The 17778-nt window shown below is 36.3% G+C and overlaps 2 protein-coding genes across 2 annotated transcripts; both read right to left on the bottom strand.

Annotated features, from left to right (window-relative positions):
* Positions 1-1014: 1014 nt before the first annotated feature.
* LOC108990066 (kiwellin-like) lies at positions 1015-3365 on the bottom strand. The gene is made up of 2 exons (XM_018963914.1): positions 3323-3365; positions 1015-1676 (listed from the first exon to the last, which is right to left on the bottom strand). The coding sequence occupies exons 1-2, from the start codon at positions 3363-3365 to the stop codon at positions 1015-1017; spliced, it is 705 nt and encodes a 234-aa protein (XP_018819459.1).
* A 5220-nt stretch (positions 3366-8585) lies between these two features.
* On the bottom strand, positions 8586-16634 carry LOC108990104 (beta-galactosidase 8). The gene is made up of 19 exons (XM_018963956.2): positions 16385-16634; positions 16211-16306; positions 15812-15924; positions 15601-15667; positions 15420-15512; positions 15146-15289; positions 14877-14965; positions 14607-14712; positions 14370-14457; positions 13993-14111; positions 13675-13836; positions 12431-12633; positions 12216-12325; positions 10445-10554; positions 10181-10294; positions 9815-9916; positions 9430-9641; positions 9024-9360; positions 8586-8931 (listed from the first exon to the last, which is right to left on the bottom strand). The coding sequence occupies exons 1-19, from the start codon at positions 16547-16549 to the stop codon at positions 8776-8778; spliced, it is 2586 nt and encodes an 861-aa protein (XP_018819501.2). The 5' UTR covers positions 16550-16634; the 3' UTR covers positions 8586-8775.
* Between the last annotated feature and the right edge of the window lie 1144 nt (positions 16635-17778).

Below are 17778 nucleotides of genomic sequence, written 5' to 3'. Positions count from 1 at the left end.
ATCCATGACATAGCGTGGCGTGATGATACTAATTGGATCTAAGTTTTATTATAATAATCGTGAAATTGGTATTATTAAGAATTCAGAATCGGAAGCCTCCCCCTCCCTTGATGTTTTGATAAAGGTTGGCTGGGCCCGACCAATGATTGGCTAATGAAGATGGGATTGATTATGGTGGATACGGCAACCACATCCCATCAAGTATGATAATATTTTTTTGCTTAAATACTTGCCATTTTGTAGAAGTAATCAATCACTTTGGTGGGATTGTTTGCATGTAAATTACAATGATGGCAATGAGTTAGGGAGAAATAAATGAGCATAGGGTTCAACTTCTACTATAAAAGCCCACTGCATGGAGAATTAATATCCAAGCCCACTTAGTAGAAATGAGCCTATTGATCTATAAATCAAGAATGAAGAATGCTATATATCAGCCATTATTTATTATTACATTTCATATTTACAATTTTTTTTTTAATAGGATGTAATTGGGTATGTCATGTGTCGCCACGTTATGTCAATGTGATGGCCCAGATTCTTAATATCTTATCGTTTGTTTTGGCAAGTGGGTCGAGGGTTGTTCAAGAATTAAATCCACTTTCACTTTTCTCGATATAATGTTAAAAAAAAATATGTATTGTTTTTATTATTCATTTTGAAATGTATTTTTAAGTCAATAAAATTTAAAAGATAAATTTTAAATTTTAAATATTATAATTTAAATTAGACCGTTTGAATCTTGTCGTTTTGGTGCTTTGACTCAGCACGTTATCACTCCTGTGGAAAATGAGAAGCCGCATGTGCCGGGGTGATGCCAGGGCGGGGGGACGAGGGACAAGCCCTTCTGTGATAACGTATAATTATACATCCCAAATGATTCAATTGGATCACTAATTGTCAACTACAGGAACCGCCGTGATACCAAGTGTTATTTATCAAAGGAAATTTTTGAGCCAGTACACGCCCAAATGTTCTCCATATCCATGCAGCCATGTCAAGGTCCATATATAGCTAGGCCATTGACCAAGTAACAGGCACTACACCATCGTCTATATTCAGTCCCAAATCGTTCCACACAGCATCTGAACCATCAACAATATTATTCTTACATGGAGGCTGGCCTGCATGCTTTGCATCACACCCATTCACAGAATCACACTCATCTACTACCTTGGCTTCCACACTCCTCCCATTACTACTAGCTGTAATTTTGATCATCTTCCCACAGCGTGAACCCCCATCAAACCATCTAGTTGATAGTGCCACAACCCGCTCTGAGTTTTCATGGAAACTTTCATCGCAATTGGATGCACCCTCGCCATCCCCACCTTCACTGAAATCATTGTTTGTGAGAAGGGCTCGCGTGGAGGACGTGACGGGGGGTGAGCATTTGAACTGAGAGAAAGATTTTCCGTTGCAATTCTTAGTGCCTGAGGGCTGGCATTTGTTATCTTTAGGGGGCGGGGAGCCCTTGCATATGTTGTTTCCAACCTGATCAGGGTCATCATTGCACTTACCCTCGATGCAAATGAGTTGGCCGGTGCAGTCGTCGAGGGATTTGCATGGGCCGTTGCATGAGGATATAGCTCGTGCAGGGAGAGGCGGGAGGGAGATGATGTTGATAATGAGGAAAAGCCGAGGAAGATCCCATGTGCCGTCGAAATCGTGAAGCTCTGCAACAAATCTCCACCCCGCCGGTCCTTCTCAATCTCTCTCTTTGCTGCTTTTCTCCGTTACTTTCTTTCGCAACTCTGGGTGAAGTATTCCACAAAACTCGACGGGAATCACCAGCGTGAAGAGGTGGTGTTGTAGGGTTTAACAACTAGTTCTAGTTAGCTTGGGTGTGTACTTGGCAAGGAAAAAAAAACTAACAAACAACAACAAGACGGGTTGAATATTCGGGTCGGTTCGAAAACACACTCACAAACACGGGTCTTATCGGATCCGACAATACCAAACTCTCACTAGGCAGTTAGCGCGCAACATTTGTGGCTACGATGCAGTGATCATTTTATCGTAGGAAATGTTCTATTCCAGCTAATTTCGGGCTTTTTTCAACTACTACTTCTTATCACCAAAAAAATGCATATTTCTTGTAGTGTAAGAAACCTTATATAAGCTAAGGCGTCCTAACATAAATACAATTAATTAAAAAAAAAATACTAACTGAAGCGTGTTTGAATTTCTGGGAAAATGATTTCTTTTATTAATGAATTATAGGCATAAAAGGGAAATGAGGCATTCTGAAACAATGTGTTTCACCAGGCTCTTCTGAACAAATTGTTCGATTCTATTCTGGAGTCTGGAATCATGCACAAAAAAATTATAGTACTATTAAGAAATAAATTTTATCTATGGTACTATGTATTTCCAAATTTCAATCTGATTTACTTAATAAAAAATTCCTAGTAAGGATTGATTGCAAAAGTGCTAAATTTGTTTTAGAAAAAGATGTTCAAAACATTGCATCAAAACATATTTTTGCACGCTGGCAAGCTATTTTAAGTGTTTTTGATTTTGATATTGAATATATCAAAAGTTCTCAAAATTCTATTCCTGATTTTCTTACCCGTGAATTCTTGCAGAATCCTCAAGATGAGCAAGAAAAAAGGAAAAGAAAAACAGACTGCTCCTCCCCCACCCATTCTTGATAAGAAGACTATCAAGAATGAGACTACTATTTCAACCCCTGTTTCAAACAGTCTACAAATTGCCAACAGGTTTACCCCTCTTGGTAAAATAATCCAGCCAACAGGTTCACTTGTGGAACATGGCCAAATCGTTGGTCCCACTAACTCAAAAATTTTTAAACAAAACACTATTATTTTTTCTTGCAGTGTTGATCAATATAACTCATGAAAAATCAGACTTGTTTTAGATCTCGTTTGTTTTCTCAGATCAGATCAGATAAGATAAGTTATTTGTATATGATTAGAATATGTCACAATTGCTCCCAAGTGTCCAACAACTAGACATAACACAGAGACAAAACCGCATAACTGGTTACAATTTACAACAGCTTATCAATTCCAAAATACTGATGTTTTTAGTGTCTCAGCACTATCTGTATAATTATTATTTTATATAGTAATCATGAAACAAAACTAGTATTGAAGTGATTATAGAACAGCAACAAACTACTTGAATATGAACATATACTCTTTTTTGTAAGTAATATGAACATATACTTCAGAATAATAAAATCAATTACCTTACTGGACTTTCCAGATTTTGGAGTTAAGAGTCAGTGGATTGTTTGAGGAAATTAAGACCCTCTTGTAACTGATTTAAACGAGTTCCTTCTGTCATGCGAGATTACTTGTAATTTTCCGGTCACTTGGGATTGATTCTCCAGATACCATTTGTAACACTCTTTTTGTATTTTTGGGAATTAGAAGATGGAATGAGAGGGTGGGAATTCTCTCTCTCTCTCTTTGAATTCATCTTTTGGAGGAGCCTACCCTCGAAGCTTTGGCATGGCCCCCCTTCAGTTTCTTTTTTTTATCACTACCATTACGACAGGTTCTAGCATTATGTCCCTGACATTTGCAAAAGGAACAATATGGAGGCAGCATTTCACACACTAAGTTGGGTTGAGAACCTTTGATATATTCAATATCAAAATCAAAAACACTTAAAATAGCTTGCCAGCGTGCAAAAATATGTTTTAATGCAATGTTTTGAACATCTTTTTCTAAAACAAATTTAGCGTTTTTGCAATCAATCTTTACTAGGAATTTTTTATTAAGTAAATCAGATTGAAATTTGGAAATACATAGTACCATAGATAAACTTTCTTTCTTAATAGTACTATAATTTTTTTGTGCATGATTCCAGACTCCAGAATGGAATCGAACAATTTGTTCAGAAGAGCCTGGTAAAACACGTTGTTCCAGAAATCATCTCAACTTGAGTCAACTTAATTTCTAAACGCAGTATGAATCTATTTACTTTTATAAACTACAGAAAAAAAGATTAGTTAGTGTAGGGGATGTGATATTTTTTAATTTGTGATTGTAATGACCCAGCCCATCGGGCCCGGGCCCAGGCCCTCAGAAACCTTTTATTTTTTCCTCCCCTTCCCACAGAGTCACAGACCAATACTCCAAGCCACTGCCCTGGGCACCTAAGACTGGCCTATCAGAGTTGTTGCCACATTTCTGAGGGCCTGGGCTTGAGATGATACAAAATATTCGAAACTTTTCTCATATTAAACTTAGATCACATTACTTTGTCGACAAATTCAATAGCTCGTTAGATGGGTCTGATTTTGCCTTCGGAAATATCATAACCAATGAATCTGATCTTGGTTTGGAATAATTTGATCTTTTTTGCAGAGACAACAAGACCATTTAACCTAATGATGTCAAGAAACGAATATAAATGTTTCCAATGTTCATCAATAAATTTTGAAAAAACACGAACATCATCTATGTAAACGATGGTGAATTTGGTGAAGGAATTGAAAATGTCGTTCATAATATTTTAGAATTCACTAGGGGCATTTTTTAGACCAAAAGGCATCACATTCCACTCGTAGTGACCAAAAGGGGTAACAAAAGCAGTCTTATACCTATCCGACTCTACTATCTAGATTTGCCAAAATCCAGATTTTAAGTCAAACTTGGAGAAGATTTTAAGTCAAACTTGGAGAAGATTATGACATCACTTAACCTATGAATTAAGTCATTTCTGTTTGGAATAGGATACCTAATCCATTCTAAGACTTTATTCAAAGGCTTGTAATTTATGACAAGTCGAGGGTACCTCTCTCTAACTCAGCATTTTTCTGGACATAGAAGGCAGGACAAGACCATGGGGACTTGCTATGCCTAATTATCCTCTTTTTAAGAAGATCTGCAATTTCTTTTTGGCAAAATTCTAAAGTCTTGCTATTCATCTGAATGGCATTGCCTTTAATCGAAATGGTGTTTTCATCAAATCCTTTGATATAGGGAAGAGAAACGATGTGTTTCTTTCTATACCAAAAGGCATTGGGTAAATCAGAACAAACATCCAAGACTAATTTTTTGTTGAAATCATCGATTTTTGAAAGTAATAAAGGGGTAGATAATTGTTCCGAAATCTTTTTATATTTGATTTCCTGTTGCAGGAAATTCAAATGTTTTTCTTTTGCAAGAATAAAAAATTTCAAACTTTTATCTTGATCAATTTCGAAACAGGAAGCAAATTTGAATTTAACTTTCTGGCCAAAAGGATCAGTAGTAATACCATCTTTTTCAGTCAAAAAGGAATATAAAGAAGAAATAAAAGGAATACCTAAAATCACTTTGTCAGACATATTTCTGACCAGAACAGAAGGTATTTTGAAACAAACATTGTCTTGGCAGACATGAGCATTGTTAAATTCGTAATTGATCTTCATTTGAGATCTATTTGCCGAAAACAATCTCTCAGTAGATTTCTCAAAATATTTGCTAGGGATTAATCCTTCCTGAATACAGTTCAGGTCTGATCCGAAATCAATCATAGTAACTACAGAGAAATGAAAATCATGTGAAACGACAATAGTAACTCTTGAAAACCATTTAGGAGGAATGGTTTGACAGATTAAACATATCTGGTTGTCAGTAGCCACATTATTATGGCTTGAACCAGAATTATTTGTTTGTTCATTGTCAGAAGGAATATCTTGATCAAACTGTTTGTCTATTTTAAACAATAAAAATTCTTGTTTTAAAACTTCATTTTCAGATTTGAGGTTGTTTACCTCAGATTTGAGTTCAACAAGTTCTTTTTTAACAAAATTTATTTCATGTTGTAATTCAGAGGTGGAAATTTCCTTAGGTTTTTTCTTTTGAAATCTCTCCAAGGTTTCTTGAAAGTTAATCCTTTGCTTAGAAATTTCTGGTTCTTGGCGAACCATTGTCTTTTTTAACTTAAGAAGATACTCTTCTTTAAACTTAGGATTAGTAATTTGGGAAATCAAGGTTAGTAAGAGATTTTATTGTTCTTCAGCCTTTGTCAAAACATTAATTGTCTTATCAGAAGGCTTACAACAAGTACTATCACAATTGCAACTCAGCTTTGGATCAGAAGGACTAGGAGTTTCAGTATCAGAGTGATATTCTGAATCACTAGAACTGAACTCAAGGACATCCGATGATGAAGACGAGACTATTTCTAGGAGTTGAAATAGTTCTTCTCTATCATGGTGATTGATATCCAACTGATTAAGCTTCTTTTTTAATTTTTTTAGCTTTTTTAGGACATTTATCTGCAAAATGCCCAGTTTTGCCACAATTAAAATATTTTCCTTGTTGAAAATCTCTAGACTTCTTTTTCTTGGAAAATGATTTAGGAAAAGATTTCTTATAAGTTTTCTTATAAAATTCATCACGGGGTTTTCTCCTTGAACCACTATGAGGTTTGGAAAACCTATGCTTTCTTTAAGATGGAGCAATAGAAGGAAGGCCAAATTGTTCACAAAAAGTTTCCATTTCATATTTGACTTTCTTACTATTTCTCATCTGTTCTCGAAGCATTCTCTGAGCATCATTACACATACTAATGCCAAGTTTCTAAATTACACTGAAAATATCAGCATAGGTGTAATTTTCATAATTGAGGAATCCAGAGGTATCAGTAAGTTCTTCCTTCACTTTATAAGCAAACAAACGAGGTAAACCATCAATAAATTTCTCCTTCCAGTAAGGCTTTTGACTATCGTCTCGAAGCATTACTCGAGAGGTAAAAACATCTTGATACCATCTATAATCTGACATCTGATGACAGCGCAGATTATTTAACTGGTCGCTTACACGATTGGTTATGTTTGATGGTGTTCTAATAAAATGTTTTAAAATAATGTAAATCAAAGTATTAATACCATCAGGGTGTGCCATCCCGATAGTTTCATAAAAAATAGGTAACCCTTCTTTATTACGCTTAACAGCGTTCTGAATGGTTTCCTTGGTGTCATTGGTTAGGTGTTTATCCCACCAATGCCTTAAAATACCGGAAAAACCTTGTGTTAAAATCATAACAATATCAGGTTGTCTAATATTGTTGTTAATATAAGCATTCGCAACTAAAGACATTTTACTCATGGTATTGAGGATTTCTTGTTCAGATAATCCATCAATATTCCATTCATAAACTTTATCTACAGAATAAGAAGATTGGTTTTGGAAAACTTTTTCTTCAAATTGTAAATCGGGAGGAGTAGGTCTTGAATACCAATTCTTCGTCAGACTCATTCGTTTGGGTTATTTTGAAGAAAATCTAGCTATTTCAGGTTTTAAAGCAAGATCTTAAAAAAAAATTTCAATTAAATAAATATCATTTTCTTCAGAAGATTCGTCGTTAGATGATTCTTCCGTAGTTTCAACTAGAACAACTTCTTTTTCGTTGCTGTTCAAAGCACTAGTAGAAGGCTGTTCTTTCTTAAGATCAGCAATCATTTGGTCTATTTTTTCCAAAGTTTTGGCCTGAGGTGTTTTGAAATCAATTTTTGGCCGTTCTTCGGGTAAAATGATCAAAGGTTTTTCAATCTTTTTCTTTAACTGATCTCTGGGAGGAACCAAATGGTTTTCAATTTTGAAAACAGGATTAGAAGCAAAAATAGGCTTTTCAACCTTTTCTTCAATCCTATCTAGCCGTTGTTCGATCGTGTGGAGAGCAAGGTTTACAAAATTATTATGATGAATAATTTTTTTTGTTTCTTTTATAACATTGTCCTTCTCAGGATCTCTGGAAACAGTTGAAAGGATTTTAAAAGGAGAAGCAGCTACTTTTGATCCTTTAAAAGGAATAAGTACTGTCTCTACAGATGGATGATTGGCTTGAATGACAGTCTTGCCTTCTTCCTTGACAAAATCAGTTTTAACAACATTTAAAGTATTTTTTATAACATAATGATTTTCAACAAAATCGAAGAAAAGAATATGCCTTTGGAGCTTACTCATTTTTTCTTTCCATTTGCGTTTGATACGTTTTTTTCAGTTTGTGTAAATTTCGCATGATAAGCTCTCCGCTTATCACGGTTTTCATGAGATTCAAAATCTTTGAAAAGAGCAACCAAATCAAATTCAAATGGTTTGTTTATAACAGTTAAATATATATATATATATTAGCTATCCTAAGCCTAATAGGTGGTCAAACGGGTTTACAGATAGTTTATTAAATCAGCTCATTTTTGCTTATTTTTGTTTTGGCTCTAGCTATTTGACTGGTTATCATTGCAATGGAACCTCCATTTCATGCATTTACCACTAGGCACGTTGATTTCTCATACAATTTTGAGGATTATTCTTTAGAATTATGCAACCAAAATGCATCTGGTACAAGGATATGCAGGTTCGTTACAGTTACAGATTGTGGACCCCATTCTTTTTCAAAGTGACTGCATGTTGTTTAAACATTCCACGACTATATGTAGCATCACTCTTAGCAATAAGACTTATGGTAATTGAGTTAGCAGCTCCAACAACAGCCATAAACACAACTTATAAGATCTTAACAGTTGGAACGTTCTACAAAGTGGAAAATACTGTTAAATTGGATAATATATGGATCAACTATGGTAGCACATTACACATGAATCCATAGGATTCCTATCATTTTTCTTCTCCTTGAATAGATCGAGATATATATATATATATATATATATATATATATATATTCGGTAGCAAGAATGCAATGAGGTATACGGCTTATGAGACAACTTTTTGTTTTTATGATTGGAATCCTTTTTACCTTGATAACCAGTTAAAAAGCTTATTAAATTAGAGACTTGTGTGACTACTAGTCTTATACACCATAAAGCGAAGTCTTCGAGGACGCCTCTGGCTCTGACCTCTCTGTACAGGAAGCTTCTACTGCTAAACTCTTTGTCACTCCTATACACGGGTCACCAAATGTGTTAACTGATACTCCAATGCTACAACTCTTCGATCCAATGCAAGCCTGTTAGAGTTTAGACTTTGTCAGTATAAACCCATTATACATTGAATTTTAAGAGGTACACGGGATTTTATAAAGAGTGAGCAATATCACACCTTCTGGACAATGGAAAGAGCCCTCCTGCTGCTGCACTGGCCATGGCTATAGCCCCCACAAGTTCCACTAGGAGTCCCAAAACTCGCAAACTTGATTGAAGAGATGACCTGACCAGGACTCGGGCACTCCAACGATACTGTAGGCCCCAGTTTCCTTCCTGATGTTGAATCTGTATTCCATGTATCTATAGGTGATGGGTGGGATTCTGACACGTGTGAGCACAAACTTCCAATCTGTCTTGTGGCAAAAGATATCTTTGTTGGATCACCACCTATTTCCTCAAACAGTACAAGAGTGTTGCCACTTGATTGCAACCATGAACGGGGTACATGGTACCTGTGAGATCAGAGATATCAGAATCAAACGTTTCACTTTTGCACAATTGATTCTCTGTAAGGCACTTACAGTGTTTGAGATGGCTTCCCACAGTTCCTGAGGCATTTAGATGCGTCATAAGTTCCCCGGTAATTGCAAGAGCCAGCACAGCCACTATTTGTAGAGGCATACACAGGCCAATAGCGCCCAATGCTTTGTCCATTCACCCATGCCTCACCCTTCCCCAAACCTGTAAAGTCTAGTGCAACTGGGTCACTGCCAGCAGGTGCATCAAACTTTGTCTGAATCAAGAAGTATAGCTTTTGATTAGCCTTTGACTAGAATCCACTTCAAGTGGATACGGACAATAGGACAAACGGTCAAGCATGTCATTATGAGTTAACCAAACGTTTGCGATTCCCCTGGTCACAAAATAAGGTATGATAACCAATAATAACTAAAAAATTGATGTTACCTTGTACCAAATCAAGGGTTGGTTCTTGGGTAAAGTAGATTTTGAATCCCACTGCGAAGAACTTCCACTGGACAGACCTAATTCTTCACCTTTGAGTCCAACCTGCACTCACAATGAGAGATGAAACAAGAGGAACAATGAATGTTGTTGCATTTGATCCATTTGGAGAGACATGAACAGAAAATGAGATATCATTTAGGGAGCTGTATAACTACTGATTCTGAATGAATTAATTGAGAATTCAGTTTCTTCATCGCCTAGCAGGTGGAACAACACCATTCTTTGTTTCAAGGATTCCTATCTATTGGTAACCAAAATCAGGACATGTTGAAATAGAAATAAAAATAAAGGAAATAAATAATGAACCTGATATGTCCATTCCTGTGAAGAGAGGTCGACAGTGGTGCCATTTTTTATGCCTTTTAGCTTTACTGGACCAGTGATCCCCGCTCCGGTTTGGTCAAGAAAAGGTCCGAAGTTCTAATATAAATATATTGATTTATGCATTAAAAATAACTTAAGACTTGATGAATTCTGAAACTTGTTCAACCAACAATAATACCCATTTAGCTTGAAAATTACTATTACAACAATAACTTCCCCTTATTTAACGAATGGAGGAAGGCTGACCTGAAGTCCCACAGTCAAACTCAGCAGATCAATTTTGTTCTTCCCAATTACAAGTGCAATGGGGATATCCTCTGAAACCTTAGCATTGCCACTATTACCTTTTCCACTCCCTGCAAAGTTTCCAAATCTTAAAATGCTCAATAATTGGTCAAACTACAGAATATCAGAAAGGAATTCAAAGTTAGATTTCACAAGGTAAATGTAATGTTCGATTTACCAACAGAGAATTGTCAATTATATAGATTGCTTTTCTAAATACTTCACCCTAAAAAGATCATTTTGTTCTCTCTTTTCCAGAAAAGTGACAACCGAAGATTAATAGAGAAAGAGGTTTCCACCAAGAAAATTCCGGATTAGAAGGGAAAAAAAGATAAGCCTCAAAGCTAACAATTAAGTAGTGATCAAGGGGTAGTAACTTATATCACGGGAGGAAACTTTGCACAGAGTTTCATTACTATTAATGGGTGGCTCTGTGATTTCTTATGGGCACAGGCATCTCAGGTAATTTAGTCTTATGGTTATTCATTATCTGCATATGGCCTTTTTTTCCTAGCTGCTCATTTTGTTTGGGCTTATAATAAATTAAAAGTTGCTCCTGCTACTCAGCCCAGAGCCTTGAGCATTGTCCAAGGCCGTGCTGTAGGAGTAACTCATTACCTTCTGGGTGGAATTGCCACAACATGGGCATTCTTCTTAGGGATAATGGCTAGGAGGATATGAAAGGCATTATAGCATTAAGGTATCCAAGGTTTAGCCAAGGCTTAGCTCAGGACCCCACTACTTGTCGTATTTGATTTGGATCTATGCCATTGGAAGTATGTTGGCACAGGAAGGGTCACTGGATCACCCCATCTACTTTGCAAGTAGACAATTTTCCGCTTGGGAATTATACAGCCACTGAAACTTCTTTATCATGATCCGACCCACACTTAAGACCCAAGATTGAGAACCAAGGCTGCTCATAACAACGTACCAAAAAGAAGGATGTGATGGCCAAACCTAAACTATTTCTCGAGAGATAGCTGTCCATATATTGATAAGGGATAAATGGATTCTCGAGAAGAAAGGAGCCGTGGAGGTCCCCCTGGACCGCTGGATCCCACAAGTAAATAGAAAGTTGGATCTACATTGGATCTCACCTAAATCGCCCCATCTATCCTCCTCGAGAAATTTGATTTCAAACCCTGGTTCGAACAAGAGAAGTACGCCATGCTAATGTGCCCTGGATGATCCACATCTCAGGGTCAGGCGCTGATGAGCACATTGAACTATCCATGTGGCTGAGAGCCCTCACAACCTAGGCACAACGAATCAACCATGCAATTATCAGGGGCGTGCTCTACCCTAAGTTACAGCCCGTTGTGGAAGTCCGTCGACAAAAAGCACCAACAGAAGCTAGATAAGGATTTATGAGCTAAGCAGAAATGGAGTGATGAAAGATTCATCCAACTCTTTTTTTGATAATAAATATGTAACTGGGTTCCTTGATCTAGGTATACAACCATAGCACAAGCTAAAACTTCGAGACAACACATGCACACACACACACACTAGATGACCAAGAAACCTTCTGTACCTTAACCTAATGATAGACAAAGTAACCTTTGCCTCCCTCAAAATTACAAAGGAAGGTAAGATTGAGCTTCTTCAAGACCAGTGCCCACCTCAGTCTTGGCAGCATTGAAGGATGGAAAACAAGTTTCATAAGGAAGCATACATCTATAGTAATTTCATTTGATCACATTCCCATTGCTATATAATTTCCACTTACCTACAAGCTTCCCATTAGTGAATGCATGAAGGGCATGTCCAAGAGATTCCACATGAAGAACTGTTTGGGATCCATCTTCAAGGAACGGCTCATCACTTTTAATTTCAATGCTGCCAAAAGTAACCAGAAGAAAACGTATTTCAATAGTGATCACATGATAATAACTGGCTGGAGAGCAAACAATTTTTATAAGATAGAATTAGAGACTGCTTTACCCTAATGAGTACCACAGGTAGTCGCTGTTATCAGCTGTGGTATTTATTTGCTCCAATAGTCCAAGTTTCACAAATGCATCATCCTTTGAGATACCCACTGGTTCATTTATCCAACTCCAACCGGAGCCTAATGCTTCAGATGAATCAATATTGCCTTTCAAAGATTGATGACTGAAGCTTGGAATCATTGCCGCAGAGTTAATCTGTCGTGAAAAATTTATATCACGTGATTAGTTAGAGAATAATGTTAAAACATATTGAAATTGATTTTTTTGAAGGAAAGTGATAAACAACAAAAATGGTTAATGTGGCATTTAGTTGCTTCCGCATTTTGAAGATGCTTCACATGCCTGAAACTTCCTTGGAAACAGGCTGCAATGCGGGCCATGACGACACTCTTGGTTGCAGTGCATCGCAAGTAAGAGAAAAATCATTCTTCTCCCATTATTTTGCACAGAAATAATGAAGGTATAACTTATCTATGTGACTTGCACGCATAATTGTCTCTTATGCCAAAACAAATATACAATCACTAACAAATTTCCTAAACCAAGTCTCATCTAGAGTTCCTTAGAATGGTAGTAAGGTTGAATCTGTCAACTTGTCCACAAAAGAATTATGTAATTGAAAACTTCTAAAATACTAGAAACCAATGGATTTAACTTTTTTGCAAAATAATAGAAAATAACTTCTTACAAAGATTACATGTCTTGAAATCGTTCTAAAAAAGTTAGTGCTGAAAGTCATTTAAAAAAGATGCTCACAAATATCCATTGAAGAAAAATCAACATAATATATGGAAAACTAGTATGCAAATGTTTAAAAATAATAGATGGTTTGTTTGTGTCCACATTTCAGCTATATGCACATCTAGTCTTCCAGTGAAAGAAGTAAATCCAGAACAATCAATGGAAATTATGAACTACCAGAGAACCCAGTGCAAGTTGAAAATAACAAGCAAATATCTAAGCAAAGCCAGCATTTAAAAGAAGCTCGATAACATCCTGACATAACCCATATTAATATCATTAACAATGAAATCATTTAGGAACAATCGATTATGCCGATTCAAGTAGAAGATTTACAGATTAATACATAAATAATAAACTTCTGAAGGGAAATCTGTGGAATGGAGCTACACATCTAACTAAGAAAAACTAATCATGATTCACATTTTCTGGAAGAAATAGAGGGAGTTGTGAGGCAAAAAGATACACTGGAATTTCATGAGTAACAAGGCATACCTTTGCGGTATTAAGAACCACATTCTTGCAGTCAGGTAAAATGCTGACAGACCATGCAGGTAAGCTATATGAATTACCATTGAAATTCACAGTTGCATCAGATTGGGTGCCCACATTAGCAAGAAAAGCAGCACACCCAGATCCTGTTTTATAAACTGCAGCCTGAAACTCAAAATAAAACCATGCTAATTAAAAACTTGTTACTTATAAAAAATGAAAGATTACACCTTACGCCTCAAAACATAAACTCATTTAAAGCATGAAGTAGAAGTGGCCTTTCTAACAAATGGAATGATTGTAAATGAATGATAAAGGTACCTCTAAGTTTTGACCAAGAGAAGTAACTGTTGGATCAGTGCCCACCAATGCTTCTTCACAAAGCTTTACCGCCTTATGTACATCTTTTAAGTGGCCCCACTTAGGTTGTCTAAGAATCCCTGCACCATATAGGGTAAATATGGAATTCATTAAGAAAAAAGAGTTTTCCTAGTATATTATGAAACCAAGTAACTATGGGCTATTATACAACTTTTTTTTTGGATATAAAAAGAACATTCTAAGTGCTTGCAAGATCATCTAACCATCACATTGACAGAAAATGTTAGTTAGACTGTTTGTAATTGATGACCTGGAGAGCATCCACACACTCTTACATTCTAAACACCAGATATATGAAAGATGAATCGATATCATACCATACTCGTCAATTGGAGCATCGTAATCATAACTTGTGGAAACGAAGGGTCCACCAGTAGTTCTGCCAAAGTTAGTCCCACCGTGGTACTGTTCAAGAGCAACCAACAAATTTAATTCAGCACTTCATATTTTTGTGTGTCACAGTTTAGACTGGATTTTATCCTAGAAAACAAGGAGATTATTGAAAAAAAAAAACTATGTCAAGCCATCATAAACTACCAATATAATTCCAGTACCATATAATAGTTTTGGAAAGTTCCACCAAGCTGGAAAAAGCGAGCCACAGCAAATGCGAGGTCTTCCACAGGTCTGTAGCGTACAGGCCCACCAAACGAGAGAAACCTAAAATTCGATACAAGTAGAAAAGGTTTCTGGTAAAAGAACAAAATTTTCTTCCAGCAAAAAATAAAAAGAGCTCAATGTTGATATATGTGATCAATTCATATCCAGGGAACAGCTTCCTCATTCTAACTACCAGATTGTCAGGAAGTAAAGGGCTAGCTTACCATCCACAATAATTCTCAGTCCACATTTTTGGCTTCTTGTTAGAATTAGGTTTGAATTGGTCACAGTAAAATCCATTGCAAGTGTTAATCTGTATGTAAACGAGATTGAAAAAAAGTTATAGCAAGCCAAGTGGCTAAAATAAATTCCCATATTGGTATAGATAATCTGATGTAACTTGGTCAACCACATGTATAAATTTATGCTGTGCCCATGATCTATTATAAATCAGTTGAAAAATTCCACGCAAGGTAAGATGACAAAAACTCACGACTGGATCAGGAGCATCTGCTTGCTGGCACATGACCCAAGGCACCCCTGTATCCAAAGACGTAGCCATGGCTGCTGCCCAATTGATGTATGATTTAGCCGCAGGCCCATATGCCCCAGCTACGAATTCATACTCATTTTCTATCTGGCGTAAGTAAAGAACAAAAAAAATCAACAGCCATACTGATTTCCAGAAACCAAAAGTTCAATCTGAGATCATCTAGGAATCATTGTACCGAGCAGCCCCAATTGCGTCAAATATTTGGAAAATTAACCTGAGATAAAATGATGGGTCCACCCTGAGAGGCATAAAGTTTCTCCTGCTGCATCAAGTCCACAATCTTGGCTGTGAATCGCTTCATTTCTGCCTGAAACAGAGTTTTGGAATCAAAGACTAAAGTTAAGAAAATACCTAAACAGGAGCCTGTTATTACAAAGCAGGGTGAGCTTGAGAACCTTGAACGGCTCATTGTCAGTTCGAAACTGGATTCCAGGAATAAAACGCAACCAGACGGGAAAACCACTGTTCAAGAATTGAAACATACAAATGATTATATAAGAAAAAACTTTAGATCATAGTAAAGATCAGCAATTATCAAGTCAGCTTCTTTCTTTCCCGCCAAAAGACAAGAACAGCCATGCACTAAGATTGTATTAGAATCTTTACCCATAGTTCCATTCCGCGCATGCATAAGGTCCGATACGAAGATGAACATAAAGACCAGCATCAGCAACTGTCTTCACAAATTTCACCAAATCCTTTCTTCCCTCAAAATCATACTGCACAGTTGTCAAGTATGTCAGTTCGAAATCAAAAAAGTTTATTATTTTATCTTCTTTTTTCCCTAAATATGGAAAGCTCTGCAATTTGGTGAACTGTGTAACATTATCTGCTTTATTGATTCTAACTTTTTAAGTTGTAAGTAACATGAATCAGCTCAAGACTTTGAACTCCATAATTCTTTCCGCATTTCTTCCGATCAAAATAACGAAGCATCAAGGAATTCGCCAGAGGCAGAAACAGTACTGCCGGCAACTAAAAATAAAATAAAAGAGAGAGAAAAACCTGGTTTCGAACTTGTTCGTGCAAGTTCCAGAAAACGTAAGTCTCGATCACATCCAATCCTCCGTCTTTAGATTTTTGTATCAAATCCGGCCACATCTGCGACAACATTGAACAATTAGTAACAGGAAGAGAGACCGAGGCTTCAGAGAGAGAGAGTCCAAGTGTGGCTGGCACCTCGGGAGTGCTACGAGGGTAATGAATGGAGCCGGAGATCAAGACCCGGCGCTTGCCGTCGATCACTAGCGCTCTGTGATCGTACGTCACATTGCCACAAAACGAGGTGGAGGCCAGCAGGCCGAGCACCCAGCAGAAAACCAACAGAAACCCAGTCCCTCTCATGGAAGTCGCGCGCCTTTACTCACTTTCAAGATGGGACTTTTTTCCTCTTTAGTTTCATATCTGTACAATTTATACACGGTTTGGGTTCTGAAACAGTAGTTAATGGCTTAAAAGCAAGTTTTCTCCACCATTGAAAGCGATGCTGCATATATGCTTTGAATTGCTCTCAATGGGAAATTTCCAAGTTTATTGTGGAAATTGATTGTCTTCTTCTTGTGAAAGATTTGAACTATTCTTCAGAATTTGTAACTGATTTAACTTACATTATTGATGATATTAGAAGATTGACTGATATTAGAATATTGACTAAGAATTTTTAGGAGGTGAAATTTTTGCATGTAAATAGCTAAGGTAACAAGATTGCTTTTAGCAATATATGCACGGCATGTAGAGGATATAGTTATGTGATGGGATTTTTATCCTTCTGTATCTCAAGTTGTTTGGCTTGATAGGCAATTTCTTATAAGGACTTGATTTAATGAATGATCCTTAGTTATATAAAAAAAAATATATTATATAGGACCTTTTTGTTCAAATGCAAATCACGATACCTGATTTATTTAATCAATTACAAGACTCATGATCACATGATTATTTATCGTTATTCATTTTTTTTTCTTGCTTAGGTTTAAATTAAGGGTGTAGTTTATCCAATTCATTTCGATTTTAGTCATTTTGTAGAACCGAATCAATCTCCATCAATTTTGATAATTTAAAAATTAATATCTGACCGATTAACCATTGGTATATATATACACACACCGGTCTGATTCGGTTCAAACTTATTTTCAAAGTATGAAAGTACCGGATAGTTTATAATCGGTTATGGACCGAACCGATATAGTTAAATTGGTTTGCTGATTAGGTTGTTGATGGATAGAGTATATATGTTTTATTTAATGGATATAAAAGGAATTAATAATTGAGAATTTGATCCTTATATATGATTTTTTTTTTTTTTTTAAGGTTATTATATAAAGTTTGAATGGATATGTATGTAATATGTAGGTGTCATCAATTCCACGACAAAGGTCACATTCAAACGTGTCGTGCTGTGCAGGGAAATCTGACAATGCAGTCGGAAATCAAATCAAATTTTTTATTATAAGATATTAATTATATCATTTCCCTATTTATTTTTCCCTCCCTTTCTTTCCATGTCATGAATTCTCTCTTGTTTTTTTTGCCCTTTTCATTGTCAGTGAAATAAAAGCTTGATTTCTTCGTCC

This window comes from Juglans regia, chromosome 14 (assembly GCF_001411555.2).
Source record: "Juglans regia cultivar Chandler chromosome 14, Walnut 2.0, whole genome shotgun sequence".
Classification (NCBI taxonomy): domain Eukaryota; kingdom Viridiplantae; phylum Streptophyta; class Magnoliopsida; order Fagales; family Juglandaceae; genus Juglans; species Juglans regia.
This window is presented reverse-complemented; position numbering and strand designations above follow the sequence as displayed.

What these genes read in the sequence shown, in the direction of transcription:
- LOC108990066 (XM_018963914.1), bottom strand. Translation starts at nt 3,365, where the DNA reads ATGGTATCTGGAGAATCAATCCCAAGTGACCGGAAAATTACAA. An exon ending in AAGTGACCGGAAAATTACAA is followed by an intron (nt 1,677 to 3,322) that starts GTAATCTCGCAT and finishes GATTTGTTGCAG; the next exon opens with AGCTTCACGATTTCGACGGC.
- LOC108990104 (XM_018963956.2), bottom strand. Translation starts at nt 16,549, where the DNA reads ATGAGAGGGACTGGGTTTCTGTTGGTTTTCTGCTGGGTGCTCGGCCTG. An exon ending in CAGATGCTCCTGATCCAGTC is followed by an intron (nt 14,966 to 15,145) that starts GTGAGTTTTTGT and finishes GTTTACATACAG; the next exon opens with ATTAACACTTGCAATGGATT. An exon ending in CTCTTGGTCAAAACTTAGAG is followed by an intron (nt 13,837 to 13,992) that starts GTACCTTTATCA and finishes TTTGAGTTTCAG; the next exon opens with GCTGCAGTTTATAAAACAGG.